Source organism: Arachis hypogaea, chromosome 16, assembly GCF_003086295.3.
Source record: "Arachis hypogaea cultivar Tifrunner chromosome 16, arahy.Tifrunner.gnm2.J5K5, whole genome shotgun sequence".
Lineage (NCBI taxonomy): Eukaryota > Viridiplantae > Streptophyta > Magnoliopsida > Fabales > Fabaceae > Arachis > Arachis hypogaea.
Window position 1 is genome coordinate 149,485,941 of NC_092051.1, and position 14,014 is coordinate 149,499,954.

The window sequence follows — 14,014 nt, forward strand, 5'->3', positions numbered from 1 at the left end:
ACTTTAATATAACAATTTAAATGTCATGAACAACTTTAGAACTTACTCCAAATTTTGAGAATAAAAAACAATAGTTTACTCTATTTATAAATATAATGTAACCGTTACTTCTTAAGTTAAATTTTAGAGTAGTCAAAATAAACACGCTTAATTTTAATATCTATGGCAGAATACAAATTTTTTTTTTTGGGGTATTTGGAACATAAAGTTAAATTTGAAGCAAGATACAGGCAAGTTGCCAAAAATACAGCCTGCACTTTCATAAATGATACATATAAATGTTGATTTACATAACAAAAAAGAAAAAAAATTATGTCAAAAAATCACACACAAATTAAAAAACAGGTGTTAAAACACTTCCTCTGATTTTCTCTCTCTTTTTTTTTTGTCAAAAAAAATAGCTCAACACAATTAAGTGGAGCATAGTACAATATAGAAGAAACAAAAGACACTTCCTCCTCTCTTCTCACTATTGTTTCCCCCCTTCTAATACTATATGCTGTGCTTGATAGTGACATTGGTTAGAAGAACTTATTGGTTAGAAGACACTTCCTCCTCTCTTCTTCACAAATCTTCCATCCATGGAGTGGTGATAAGTGCCAACAAATCAATCCATATATCTTTACAATGCTGTGGTCATTGGCCATAGCTACAGATTCACCTGCATTCATTACAATTTTCTATTTTAATCAAAATGTGCTTAAACAACTACTAAAATACACCAACATAGCTATAGGTTTTCAAATATCTCTAAGACATTAGGAAATTCAATGTCCTATAGTAATCCAAACCCGGAGATGGATCCAATGCGCTCGTGTTAAAATTTCACATGACCTTATTATGTGATCAGTGACGGATCCAGAAATCCTCAACAGTTAAATTTAATTAGTACGCAATCTAAGATAACGAATTATGGGGACAAAATATACATAATCATCCAAACACCATGTTTTCCAAATTAGTCACATAATCACATCACACCACACACAAACAATAACAAGTTCAAATACTTTGCAATGAGTAGCTTTTGAATTCTTGTCAATAGCTAAGAAGTTGAGGAGTCCAATAAATATAATCACAGAGTAAAACTGATTATTTCAAGCCGAAAACCGTACTTACCTGTACAATTCCTGAAGCAGCACAGCCACAACTAGACAGAGATTTAATTCTGCTAATATTTATGACACCGAGGGCAACCGCAAACAGTTCCATGAATTGAAATCCTCCTACAACCAAGTTTAGGCAAGAACAAGAACAAGCCCAAGAAATAAGTTACCCAACAAATACTTGTATTAACCAATAATCAGATATACATATCAAAAGGGCAGCCCATTGCACAAGCATCCTGCCTTAAAGCCGAATTCGGAGAAGGGCCACACACATATCAGTACAAATGTAAAATGATCCAACCCCATCAAAACACTTGTTAAGTATTTGATATTGTGATCAAAGGAAAAGCATAAAATTCACACGAGCGCGCACACATAAAAGTTTCTTTTTTCATAAGTAAACCTGCTCAGACGAGTCTGTCGGGGGGAATATTCCATCTACAACGGCATGAAGAGAAGGATATGATTGCGCGTCGAAACAATTTACAGCAATCTCTCCCTGAAAACACAGACGTAGATAACAATGGAAGTTTGTCAAGCCTAAAACATTTCAAGAAATTTTAGCATTTCTTTATGATCAAATAAATGTGTTAGTCCCTATAAACTTGTTGAGTTTCTTTTACCAGATTGGTTCTAATAGTTTTGAAGTTTGTAATTGAAACCTCATACATAGTTTTAAGGATATAGTTACTAAACAATGCAATCATGAAATTGAACAAATCCATATTATATTATAACAATTTATCAAAATTTTCAACCAAGTCCTTATAACTTAGGAAAAGTCAACTAATTTGAAAATTTTATAAACTATAAAGGTTCCATTATCTATTTTAGAATAATAAGAAGAGTTACCCTGGGATTGATTATGAAGATTTTTCCTTTAGGGATTCCAACCTTAAGGTAGCTGAGTTCATCAGTATCCCTATTTCCGAAACCAGCATAGAATGGATTGCAATCAGGAGGGAAAAGTGCCCTTATTTCCTGCATGCCTCAGAATTCAAATTAAATCAACACCATGCAGAAACTATTAAAGAATAATGTCTATTGTCATCATAACCGACAGCTAGAAGCCGACCTCTAAGCATGCGATTTTGAATTCATGAGGAGCTCTCCGGATAACTGAAAATAGGATGTAAAGAAGATAAGGTTTCATAGTTCATATGGCAAGAACATACATGGTACTTGAGAGAGAAGTGTAGACTAGTGACCTTCTCGATACAGAGCAGGAAAAAGTCCGTCCGGGGAAATGACGACCGGACCATCCGGTAATACTTTCCCATCCTGCATTATAACAATATGTAAATTTGTTCTCTTTACTTCTTTAGGTCTTAAACATGCTTTTTAATTTATTCATCACCTGTTTAAGGTTGAATAGGAATCGTCTGGTGTGACAGGCTTGAGAAATTGCACGAGCACTAAGAAAAAGTAGTTGGTATCCATTATCCTGCGACGTGTGATATAGACAGAAAAAAAATCATAAGACTGTTGTCACAATCTAAAGGAGAGTTTTGATCATAATGCTCTCTACAAAATTAAACTAAATAATCATTGGAACCATTAAATAGAAGCCATCAAGTTGCATATATGATCAGTAAAGTCAGTTATATCACAACAAAATGTTTTCACATGTTTCACTCTCAAAAACAATTAAAACATGAAACAGAGGAACCAACCTGGATAGCAGAGAATAAATGTGCAACACCGGTTTGTGACCAATCGATTCCGACTAAAGGCATGACCTGACCTAGAACATCAGACCTGCAAGACATGAAACAAGATAAAGAAGTTTACATTGTCACACCATAATCTGAATCTTGAGTTTATTATGTATTAAATAAAAGCTTTCTTGTTCAACAAGATATCTATCTTCACCTTGTAATTGTTCCATCCACGTCCGATATCACTATTCGGGTGTTCCATTTCCACAAATATATCCGAGCATCAATCTGATAATCAATGGCAGAAACATAAATTAACATACAAGAAAGAATAATAAAATAGAGATTTCAATTAAAGAAACAAACATAAAGGAGAAGGAAATTCGCATTCACAGACCTTCTGTGTCCCCAACATAGCTGTCGAATAACGAAAGGTTACCAAGTTCCTTCCTTCCTGGAGATTCAAGGATGCTAGCTGTTCAGATGTTGGGGTATCTGCCCTAACCTTGTTGGCTTTTCGATGTGGCCGATATACACTAATGGTGCGAGATTTTTGAAATTTAGGTAGCTTTTCAAAGTCCGCAACATCAAACATATCAAGGACACTATGAGAACAATCCCTTTGCTGAGCATGCAAATCATCAACCTAAAGAAGAACATCAATGCAAGACTTTCAACCAAATCAATCTATGCACATATATTTTTATGAGTAGAACCAAAGAGGAGGTTTACCTTAGATGAATGTAAACCATTCTCCAAGGTACCACCCCTAGTGTTCTTTCTTTCTCGACGAGGTAGCTGGTCGAATTTCAGATTTGTAGACCACTTGAGGTCCAAAAGGTTGGCTGCAATCTCAGCACGTTCCAATAAGTCTTCTGCATCTTCATCAACTTCCCCATTGAAGGACCTTTGCCCCAACACAAGCCTAAATAGCCGGGATCCGCGAGAATTAGTCCTGTCCACAATCTTATCATTGTTTAAGGCATTCATATCAGCTACAAATGATCCATCCGGATCAAACTTGCAACTTTTTGACTTGAAATTCCTCTTCCTGCCCCATGGTAGGACAACATCAGCATCTTCGCCGGACGAGGATGATTCGCTAGATCCAGAATCTTCATCCCCTTGTTGTTCACAATGTGTATCCCTCAAAAAGAAGGCTTCCCCTTTATGGTTCATGTGCATGTGGAAACCGGCTTCGGATCCATTGACACTGATGCTAACCTTCTTCTCATCAGCCTTGAGAACCCTGTGAAGTTTCCCGAATCGAACGAACCAAGGAGAGGACTTGAAGCTGCCATCTTTTTGTTGAACTACAACAATGTCCACAGCACCACCATAAGGGATGAACGGCATTGAAACAGTCGAGACTCCGCGGGTGATGAAGCTCCCTAGCCTCTCCACAGCTTGCATTTCACCCACCAAAGGCAGTTACTCCAATCCTAAAATGAATTCATCCAAATTCAAACAACAAAATCATTCCAATGAGACACAAATGAATGCATCAAAATTCAAACCAACCTCAACATTACAACAATAGAAAACACAAAAAAGCCAAAAGGGTATGTCTAGTTTCCTTAAAAATTGCAACTTGATACATCAAAAACCAACCTTTAGTTGAAATCAAATATATTTCCCAAAACACAGAAATACCCAGTTCTTAAATTGGACAGAGAAACATCATTAATTATTCAAACATCAAATCCAACAACCCATGACTTAAAAGAAGGAAGCGCCAATACTATGAAAGAATATTCTATTTGAATGATTCCAATGTGCCAACCGCAACATTTTACAGGAACATGAAATGCATAATAAGAATATTCCTAATATCCCTATAGCTTTAATCAGATTCCACAAATGAATAATAATAAAAATAATGATTAAGAAAAAAAGATTGAAAAAATTACAGTGGGTGTTGGGGTCGGAGAATAGAAGGTGAAAGCGGAAAACCAAAAAACATGGCAGTTTGAGAGAGAGATGGAGTTTGATGGTGGTGGGACCCATGCAGCTACGGTAAAGAAAATATTGCGGCTTTTCCTTCCTTAACCATAGAAACCATTTAGTTTAGTTTAGTAAAAGACTTGTCATAATTCAATTCAATGGAGGGTCCAACTCCAACAACATCACATTCACATTCTCGTCTTCTGTCTTTTTTTACTTAATTTGATTTTCAATTTTTATTCCTTCGGTCAACCAACTAAACTCAGCTTAGGTTGTCATTTTACTTTATTTTTGCCAAATTTGATTTTAGAATTTGTTGCTTTATTTTTTATTCATTTATTTAGATTAAAATTTAGCTAAAATAATATTTCACTTATATAATAATACGTACTTTATTGTTTGTATAAATTATTTTTATATGGACAATATATGAAAAATATATTTATTTTTTAAAATTAAATGTTATAAAAATGTACTAATCTTTTATTTTGCTTGTTTGTTGTGTTTGTAGGATATGCTCTACATTAGGAGTGTAAGTTATTAAACCGGACCGAAATTTATCGTAAAATCGAGTCAAAATTTACAACAACCGAATAGAAAATAAAAAAAAATCAGTTTTTTTTTTTAAATTAAATCGATCGGTTCGGTTCGATTTTCAGTTAGTTCGACAAAAAACTGACTAAACTGAAAAAATGGCTTAGTAATGCATTGAAATAGAAATTTTAGACTTAACAAATGTGTTTGTTTTATGTTTAGTTGTTAGAATGAGTTGAAATTTTGTTGAATTTAAATATAATGTAATGTTATTTCAATTTATTGATTGTTTTGAACATTATTTTACTGGAATTAATTTTCTGTTAATTAGAATTTAAAAACCGAAAAAATCGACCGAACCAAATTATTTTTGATTCGATTCGATTTGATTCGATTCTGTTGTTGCACAAATAACAAACTGATTAATTAGTACTCTATAAAAATTGAATAGATCAATTCGATTAACTTTTAGTCCAAAACCAAATCAAACCGAACCGATAACACCTTACTGAATACTCACTCCAGCATTGTCTTTTAAAAAACACTCATAAATGTAAGAATTCTTTTGTAAATTGTGTATTTTTTCGTACGTGACCGTATATAACATCATTAGATTCTAACTTAGTAAAAAGGGATTATTATTCTAATTAATTTAATTAGATCAATTTACTTTACAAAAACAAATTTTCAAACGCAATGTAGAACTTAATTTTCAGCTAATTGTTATTTTGGAAGGGAAAAAATTACGTCTGAATTTCATAATAACTTGTTACATCAGAAAAAAAATTATTAATCTAATAATACTTGATAGAAATACATTAAATAATAAGAAGGCTTTTAGAGTTCAAGTAGAGTCAAAGAGTATATTTTGTTAAAAAAAAGAGAATACAATAAGGAACGATTAGGAGGAAGATTGAATCACTAGCTGAAAAGCTTGGAAAAAAAAGTTAGAAAATAAAAGCTTTTATGCCTTAAATTTAAAGAAATTGGTGGCTCTTGAACTAGTTCAGTGGCGTGTTAACATTATTTATCAAGGATAAATATATGTTTTCTTTTTGGTGTGAAACTCATTTAAGGAAAAATGTAAATATTTTATGAAAAAGAAAACAATATAATTTTGCCTCTTACTTATCAGTTATCAACCGTTAATGTAATAATGCAGTCCCCACCATGGCTTAAATATAAAATTGTAATTTACTAATGGAAGAGAATATTTCTTTCTTTGGCACTGGTTGAATAATGTATTTTTTTTTGGCCATGAATTACAGGAGTATGTCATTGTCACACAAAATTTGAAAAGGCTTATTGGCCCAAAATTCAGCGTCACAAGAGTATGATATGGGCCCAATTAGAGGCCCACTCATTGGTATACATTTTTGGTCAACAAGCTTCATGGATAACTGGGCCAAATATGTTGAAGCCCTTTTACAAATATTGGCCAACAATTCAGTGTCACGAGAGTATAAATTTAATGCATATATTGGTAGTGCTTTTAGTTTGAATTGATCAGGTAATGTATGTGTTGCTGTTTTTCTTCTTTGGGTTTCTTGGCCCATTCTCTCTGACCCAAAAAAAAAGAAAACACAAAAACAAAATGGGTACAAAATATTTTGACGCCCTTTTACGAATTAAAAGAAAAATGGGTTTAAGTTTGACTTAACTTTCTATCCTTTTGTTGAATCCAAATTAAAAGACAATGATTATATTTATATGGTAAAAAAATGTTATTTTAATTTTAATAATACTTTTTAATAGTTATTAAAATTCTATAATCACTATAACAGTTGTAAGTATAGACATCATAGTATACACTTAACTAATTCTGTTTTATAATTATTACATCAACAAAAATAATTAATTTTTAAATTTATTATTTAAACACATTAATATAATAAAATAATCGTGTAAAAGTTTTTAGTTGATCGTTACATTGAAATTAAATTCATAATAATCACTTATAAACATTGTTGTCAAACTCACTCTTGTCATATAATTGTTGTACAAAAGTTTAAGAACTTTCATTATTTTGTCATGCTGACATCATCACGTCTATATATCTATTGATTTAATGATTTCCTTCTTTTAGTTTCACAAATATAATTATGATTAAGAAATAACCCCTACTTTTCCGGGTCGTGTGTTTCTAATTTTCACATTATGTGTGGGGACTCTACAACTTAGGATTATTTCATCTTCTTTTTGACTTTTTCCCTATCTTCCTTCAACAACTAAGTTTAGAAATTAAATGAATTCAATCTTAGTTAAATTATGCATAAATATATTTTTATCTTAGATTAAAATTCTGGCCTTATTTAAAAAATAGAGAGACAATAAATGTGGAATTCTAGGTTTTCTAGTTACAAAAAATTTGATATCATATTATTAAATTATTTTATCAATAATTGTTAATTATGTGAATAATTTGTCAGAGTCATCTTTATTATCTTGAATAAATGAATAAATTAGTCCCTAAAAGATCACTCATTTTTTAAATTGGTCTCCGAAAGATTTTTTTAATTAAATTTATCTTTTAAAAGTTTTAAATTAGTCATATTACTCCTTCTGTTATTTTGTTTGTTGATGGTATCAAATTGCTAATGTGACACATTGAATGATATTTCAACACATATCTATCAGTCTTAATTAACTATTAACATAATAAGTTTATGAAATTATATCAAATCAAAACTTAATTGTGAGAAAAATTTAAGATATTAGAATCCCTCAATTTAGAGTTGATTTTATCTAATTTTATAAATTAATCATGTTAATAGTCAATTAAAACTTTTAGATGTGTGTTGGATGTCATTTAATATGTCACGTTAGCAAATTTTAACACCATTAACAAACAATGTAACAGAAAGACTAACATAACTAATTTAAAATTTTTAAAAGACAAATTTAATTAAAAATATCTTTTAAAAACCAATTTAAAAAACGAATAATTTTCCAATAACTAATTTGACCATTTACTCTTATTATCTTCTAATATAAATTCAAACTTCAAATATGTTAGGCTTAGTGAGTTCCTAAAATTAATTATAAAAGACATAAGGCTAATTAACTTAATTTTAGTAAAGTTAACATATGAGAGTTATTAATAAAATTATTATTGGCATCTCATCTCTATTATATTAAAATTCAACTAATTAATCATTTGACTTGCTCTGAGCCTCTGAGAAGGGTAATTTATTGAAAGTATCGTAACCAACAATAAAATAAGACTTTATTCCCAACCCAAAACTTGAATTTGAAATACTCTATAGTTAGAAAATCAAGACATATATTTATTCTCTATCTTGGTTAATCTCACATGATTACTTTATTATGTGAAAGTTTGAAGTTAAAATTCTTACTTTGTTGAATTATAACAAACCAAACATGATTAGGAAACTTACTAGGTAGTTGTCTCTACCTCATCAACTAATATATATTTTAATTAACTATATTTAATTTGAAATATAATGATACAGAGTGGGAGATGTTGTTAATTGATAATACAAATTTAAATACTAATAATAAAGGAAAGATGCTGTCTAATTAAATTATGTAAATATTTTTTTTATTTTTTTACGTTATTTTTTAATTTAATAAGTCAAAGACTAATCTATTACTGATCAGAATTTTATTTAAAGGTTTGTCACTAGTTAATGTGTTGCTACATACACAAAATAGGATTCAAACTCCAGACACTTACTTAAGTAGACTAAAATAGATTAGTGAATTAACTACTAAATCAATCCAATTTAATTTAAAATTATGTAAATATAATATACCTAGCTACAAATATAATAAATCAACTTAGATTGATCGAATGATTAGCTTACTCAACCGCTTAAGTAAATGTTAAAAATTTAAAATTTATTATATATATAATAATAATAAATAATATATTAACTAATAACATATTCTTAAATAAAGAAATATAATTCAAGAACTATGATTTTCTAATTTGTTCGAAATGTATGCACTATATGTGAAAATGACATAGTAGAATAGCTAGTGGCTAGCTATGTTCATTGCACAAGAAAAAGAAGCAAAGTATTTATCACAATTTCAACAATTAGGGAGCACCTATGCCAAGTTGTGTTCTCCTTTCTCGCTCAATAATTAACTGATCCCATGATGTAACAAATTTAACCTGTCCAAATAATAATAGATAGATGAGTCTTTTATACAATACTAATGACTCAATTCACGTGTGTTATTACACAGTGAGCAATCACATCTTAACACTACATCAAATAATCATGTTCATGTATTCAGTGTCAACTGAATATTCAAGAAAATAGATGTTGACACTCTAGATTGAATAGGCACTGATTCAGAAGACAATTTAGATGTTATCTCTTTCGATAGATATGACATCTCCAAAAATGTTAAGTTTGATAAGGTTAAAAAAAAAGCAATGAAATTTTAAACACCCAACATAGAGAAAATGACGTACATGCTGCAAAAAGGGGTTTCGATCTGAACAAATTGTCATAGTTTAGAGATGACTTATCAAATTCTTTATAACGTGACTGCAGTAAATTTTTGACAGAATTTTTCTGACCAGATCAATACGATATTGATGAAAAATTTTGACTCAATACTTATTTGTCTACTTTAATAATTCTGATTTTTATGCTCTATTGAACTTTGTTTTGACTTTATGAATTCGGACATGTACTTGATTTTTTTGTTATCATTTATGCTTGAATACAAACTCAAAATGCGCTGATAGTACAAGAGAAAACCTGATTTATTTGTAAATTTGTTTTTTGTTATTGATTTATAAATATTTTGTTTAATTAATGAATTAATTTTTATGTAACACAAAATAAAAAATTTATTTAATGCATTAAGTTGCAGTGTTTGAAACATGTTTTTCAATAAAAAAAAGCGAGGACTAGAATAGTTTAAACAAGGCAATGTTTAAACAAAAAAAATCAAGTTAAAAATTATATTGCAGCGGTTAGTAGAAAATTGCTGCAAAACGAGTATCTAAATATTCACCAACTCGACATTTTGCGACGGTTACAGCAAAATCGCTGCAAAATGAGATTATTTGGTAATCTTTTTGAAATCCGCCACAAAAATTGCTGCAAAACGAGTACATTTTGCGGCGATTACAAAAAAAATCGCTACAAAATGAAATCATTTGGTAGCCTCCTCTAAATTCATCACAAAAACCGCTAGTAGATTCTAAATCCTCAAATTTAAGGACTAGGATTATGTAAACAACACCCTCTTCTATTGATTTTAAAAAAGAGAGGATATTTCACACTAATTAAAATGATTCAATACTTTAATTTATTGAGCTTAATTATTTATTTTTTTTAAGTTTTAAGTGAAATTTTAGGTACACGTTTTACGAATTAAGGGAATTTTAAGAGAGTTTTATTCCATAGTAAGATTACTTAATTTGAGTCAAATTAGTTCGAATTTAGTTAATTTATTTAAGATAGACTAGCTACTATTTTAGATTAAAATAAATAAAATAATTCAGCATTAAGTAAATCCACCTTATATTATGTGATATAATCACAATCCCACTAAGGCACTAGCTATAGTGGAAGCCTATAAATATTTCTTTTGAAGACAAATAAAGTCAGAGTTTTTCTTATTTAATTAACTAATCATATATGTCCAAGCATAGAAGAAATTAACCGTAATGAAATTTTCTTCTAGATTTCTCAACATGAAACCCCACCTTTTCAAAATTTGAAACATAAATCAGTTCAAAAATATTTAATAATAAAAAAATTAATAAAAAAATCAAAATTTATTTTAGTTAATATTTATTAATTATTATAATTAATAAATATTAAATAAAATAAATTCTGATATATTTTTTTTAATATTATCAAAATTAGTTAATGTGAAAGTTTGAAAGAATTGAAGAGAAATTAATAATATGTTGCTCACTCCGAGGCTCTGTTGTTGGCTTGCTGTCTCTCCTAAGATTGGTCATGACTATATCAAACAAATTAAAGAATTCAATACAATATATTTAATTAAATAATTAATTAAAGAAAATGGATAAAGAAAAAGAGGAGAAAAAGTTTCCCCACTCATCCAAATGCTAGTGTGTGAAAGCATTTGTCTCATTCTACATTTTTTTTTTCTTACTATCTTATCTTGAAAAGGAGAAAAACCTAAGAAATGAACATTTAGAATATTATTAGTATTATTATTATTTTTCATTTTTATGGCATGTGTATGTCCAACCAAATAATGCCTCCATGATAAAGATGTTGACCTTATAACCATGCTTACAAAATTCTTTCAATTTTATGCTTGTTGCATGTATAATATGCATGGACCACCACCTTGTTACACGTGTGTGTGGGGTCTACACTAATCCATATTCAATCATGTAATTTATTTTCTAGTTGTATTTACTTTTAATTTATTCCATTATATCAATGCGCGTCTTATTATTATTATATTAAATATTTTCTATGACCTTATTTGGTCGGCTAAAAATTTAAATATGATTCTAAATTTAGCGTAATATCTCAAAATATTGTTTGTAGATAAAATACAAAATATAAAATTTAAACCTTTTGCAATCTGTGACACAGAAATTAATAGATATTTTTTTAATGTAGTAAAGGCAAATATAAATTTTCAATAAGAGCATATATATATATATATTATTTTTCTAAAATATTAGTGAGTCGAAAATACTTATCCTCACAATTTATAATAGTGATTTTTCTCTGTCTAAATGTGAGTTTTAAAATTTTTTTATAAAGGTTTTGATTTGTTTGCTAGAATGATGAATTGTTCGACATTTTTATCTAAACGATGATAGAAAATTATCTGCACAGGATTCTAATACTTAAGTTAATATAATTTTAAAATAGATTTAAGTGAATTTGAAATTAAAAAATATTTAAATTTAATAAAAATATTTACAGAGATAGATAATGACTTAGCCATGAATCTCTTCACTTATAGTAATTGGTAATTTCATTCTTAGTATTTAAAAAATTACCTCGCATTGAGATAATGACTGAGTTACAGATATTATCTAAAATAGTAAATAACAATTTTATTTGTTATGCAAGTCAAGTTGAGTATGGGTTATAACACTCGTACCCAAATAGATTGAATAGGTTAATCTGTATGATTTTTTGGATTAACTTAGTTAGATCTAGTGCAGAAGTTGAGCTTCATACATCACAAGGAAGCAATAGCCTCCCCCAACCATTAATTTTTTTATAAATTATACATAAATGTTAGTCTAGTCTTTTTAAAATTTTTATTTTATTATTTATTAACTGTATTTTTTTTTTTTGGATCCTCCCTCAAAGTTAATCTAATTCCGTTGGCTTCTATAGGTCTTTTGTGAAATTATTTGAATCATATAATTTTATTTTTGGGCATAATAAACACATAGTATCACAATATTCTATTTTTTGTTAATCTTGATTATATATATATATATATATATATATATATATATATATATATATATATATATTATCGTATTTTTAGATGAAATTTAATAAGAAGATTTTTGTTATTTTGTGAGAATAAATTTAATAAAATAAATTTTTAATACAAAAATTTAGAAAATTTTTTATTTTAAAATAGAGATAAATCTAATTTTATAATGTGTATATATATATATATATATATATATATATATATAATTGCATATTTTGTAACACAACTTATTGAATGAATCCGTCTTCAACTCTATACCACACCATTATAAATTAGAGAAATTCTCCATATACAAGCATTTTTTTATACAAGTCTTTACAAGTTATTATATTAACGCGCTTGAACGTTACTGCACGTTCTTCTTCCTCTTCCTCTTCTTCTTTTTTTCTTTCGTTTCTTATTTTCTCTTTCTCCTTCTTCAACCGTTACTGCACAATTTCACTGCACCGTCTTCTTCTTCTTGCTGCACATTCTTCTTCCTCTTCCTCTTCTTCTTCTTCTTCTTTTCTTTCGTTTTTTGCCTTCTCTTTCTCCTTCTTCATTTACGTGCTTTTCTCTTTGTTTTCTTTTTTCATTATTCTTGATTTCCATTATTTTTTGATATCAAGCTCTGAAATCATTTTTGAAGAAGAAGAAGCAGCAGAATATGAGGAGGAGAAAGAGAAAGAGTTCTGAATTATGCATAAAGTGTCCTTTGGGTGTATTTTCTATAATCGTTTGGGTGTATTTCTGAAGTTTCATTATTTTCAAAACGATTTCAAAGCTTGATTTCAGAAACCATGAAAATCGAAAAAAAAGAAGTAAGAATACCAGTAATAAACGAGTAAAACAACTAATGAAAAGGCAAAGAGAATAACGAAGAAATATCGTTTGGGTGTATTTTCTATAATCGTTTGGGTGTATTTCTGAAGTTCTATTATTTTCAAAACGATTTCAAAGTTTGATTTCAGAAACCATGAAAATCGAAAAAAAAGAAGCAAGAATACCAGTAATAAATGCAAGTAAAACAACTAATGAAAAGGCAAAGAGAATAACGAAGAAATATCGTTTGGGTGTATTTTCTATAATCGTTTGGGTGTATTTCTGTAATCGTTTGGGTGTATTTCTGAAGTTTCATTATCTTCAAAACGATTTCAAAGCTTGATTTCAGAAACCATGAAAATCGAAAAAAAACGAAGCAAGAATACCAATAATAAACGCAAATAAAACAACTAATGAAAAGGCAAAGAGAATAACGAAGAAATACATGGAGGAGGAGGAAGAAGAAGAAGAAGGAGAAGAAGAGGAAGAGGAAGAGGAAGAGGAAGATGAGTTGTTCATAATCCACGG

The 14,014-nt window shown here is 29.1% G+C and overlaps 1 protein-coding gene across 2 annotated transcripts; it reads right to left on the bottom strand.

Annotated features, from left to right (window-relative positions):
- Positions 1 to 235: 235 nt before the first annotated feature.
- LOC112697849 (phosphatidate phosphatase PAH1-like) lies at positions 236 to 4,814 on the bottom strand. Of its 2 annotated transcripts, none has more exons than XM_025751207.3 (12): positions 4,678 to 4,814; positions 3,500 to 4,209; positions 3,165 to 3,413; positions 2,982 to 3,055; positions 2,783 to 2,867; positions 2,467 to 2,553; positions 2,318 to 2,390; positions 2,185 to 2,228; positions 1,962 to 2,090; positions 1,513 to 1,608; positions 1,120 to 1,226; positions 236 to 661 (listed from the first exon to the last, which is right to left on the bottom strand). In XM_025751207.3, exons 2-11 carry the CDS (start codon positions 4,178 to 4,180, stop codon positions 1,179 to 1,181), a joined length of 1,566 nt encoding a protein of 521 aa, XP_025606992.1. In that variant the 5' UTR covers positions 4,181 to 4,209; positions 4,678 to 4,814; the 3' UTR covers positions 236 to 661; positions 1,120 to 1,178. The 2 variants fall into 2 exon arrangements, with proteins under 2 accessions (XP_025606992.1, XP_025606993.1); XM_025751208.3 differs by lacking the exon at positions 4,678 to 4,814 and adding an exon at positions 4,379 to 4,604.
- Between the last annotated feature and the right edge of the window lie 9,200 nt (positions 4,815 to 14,014).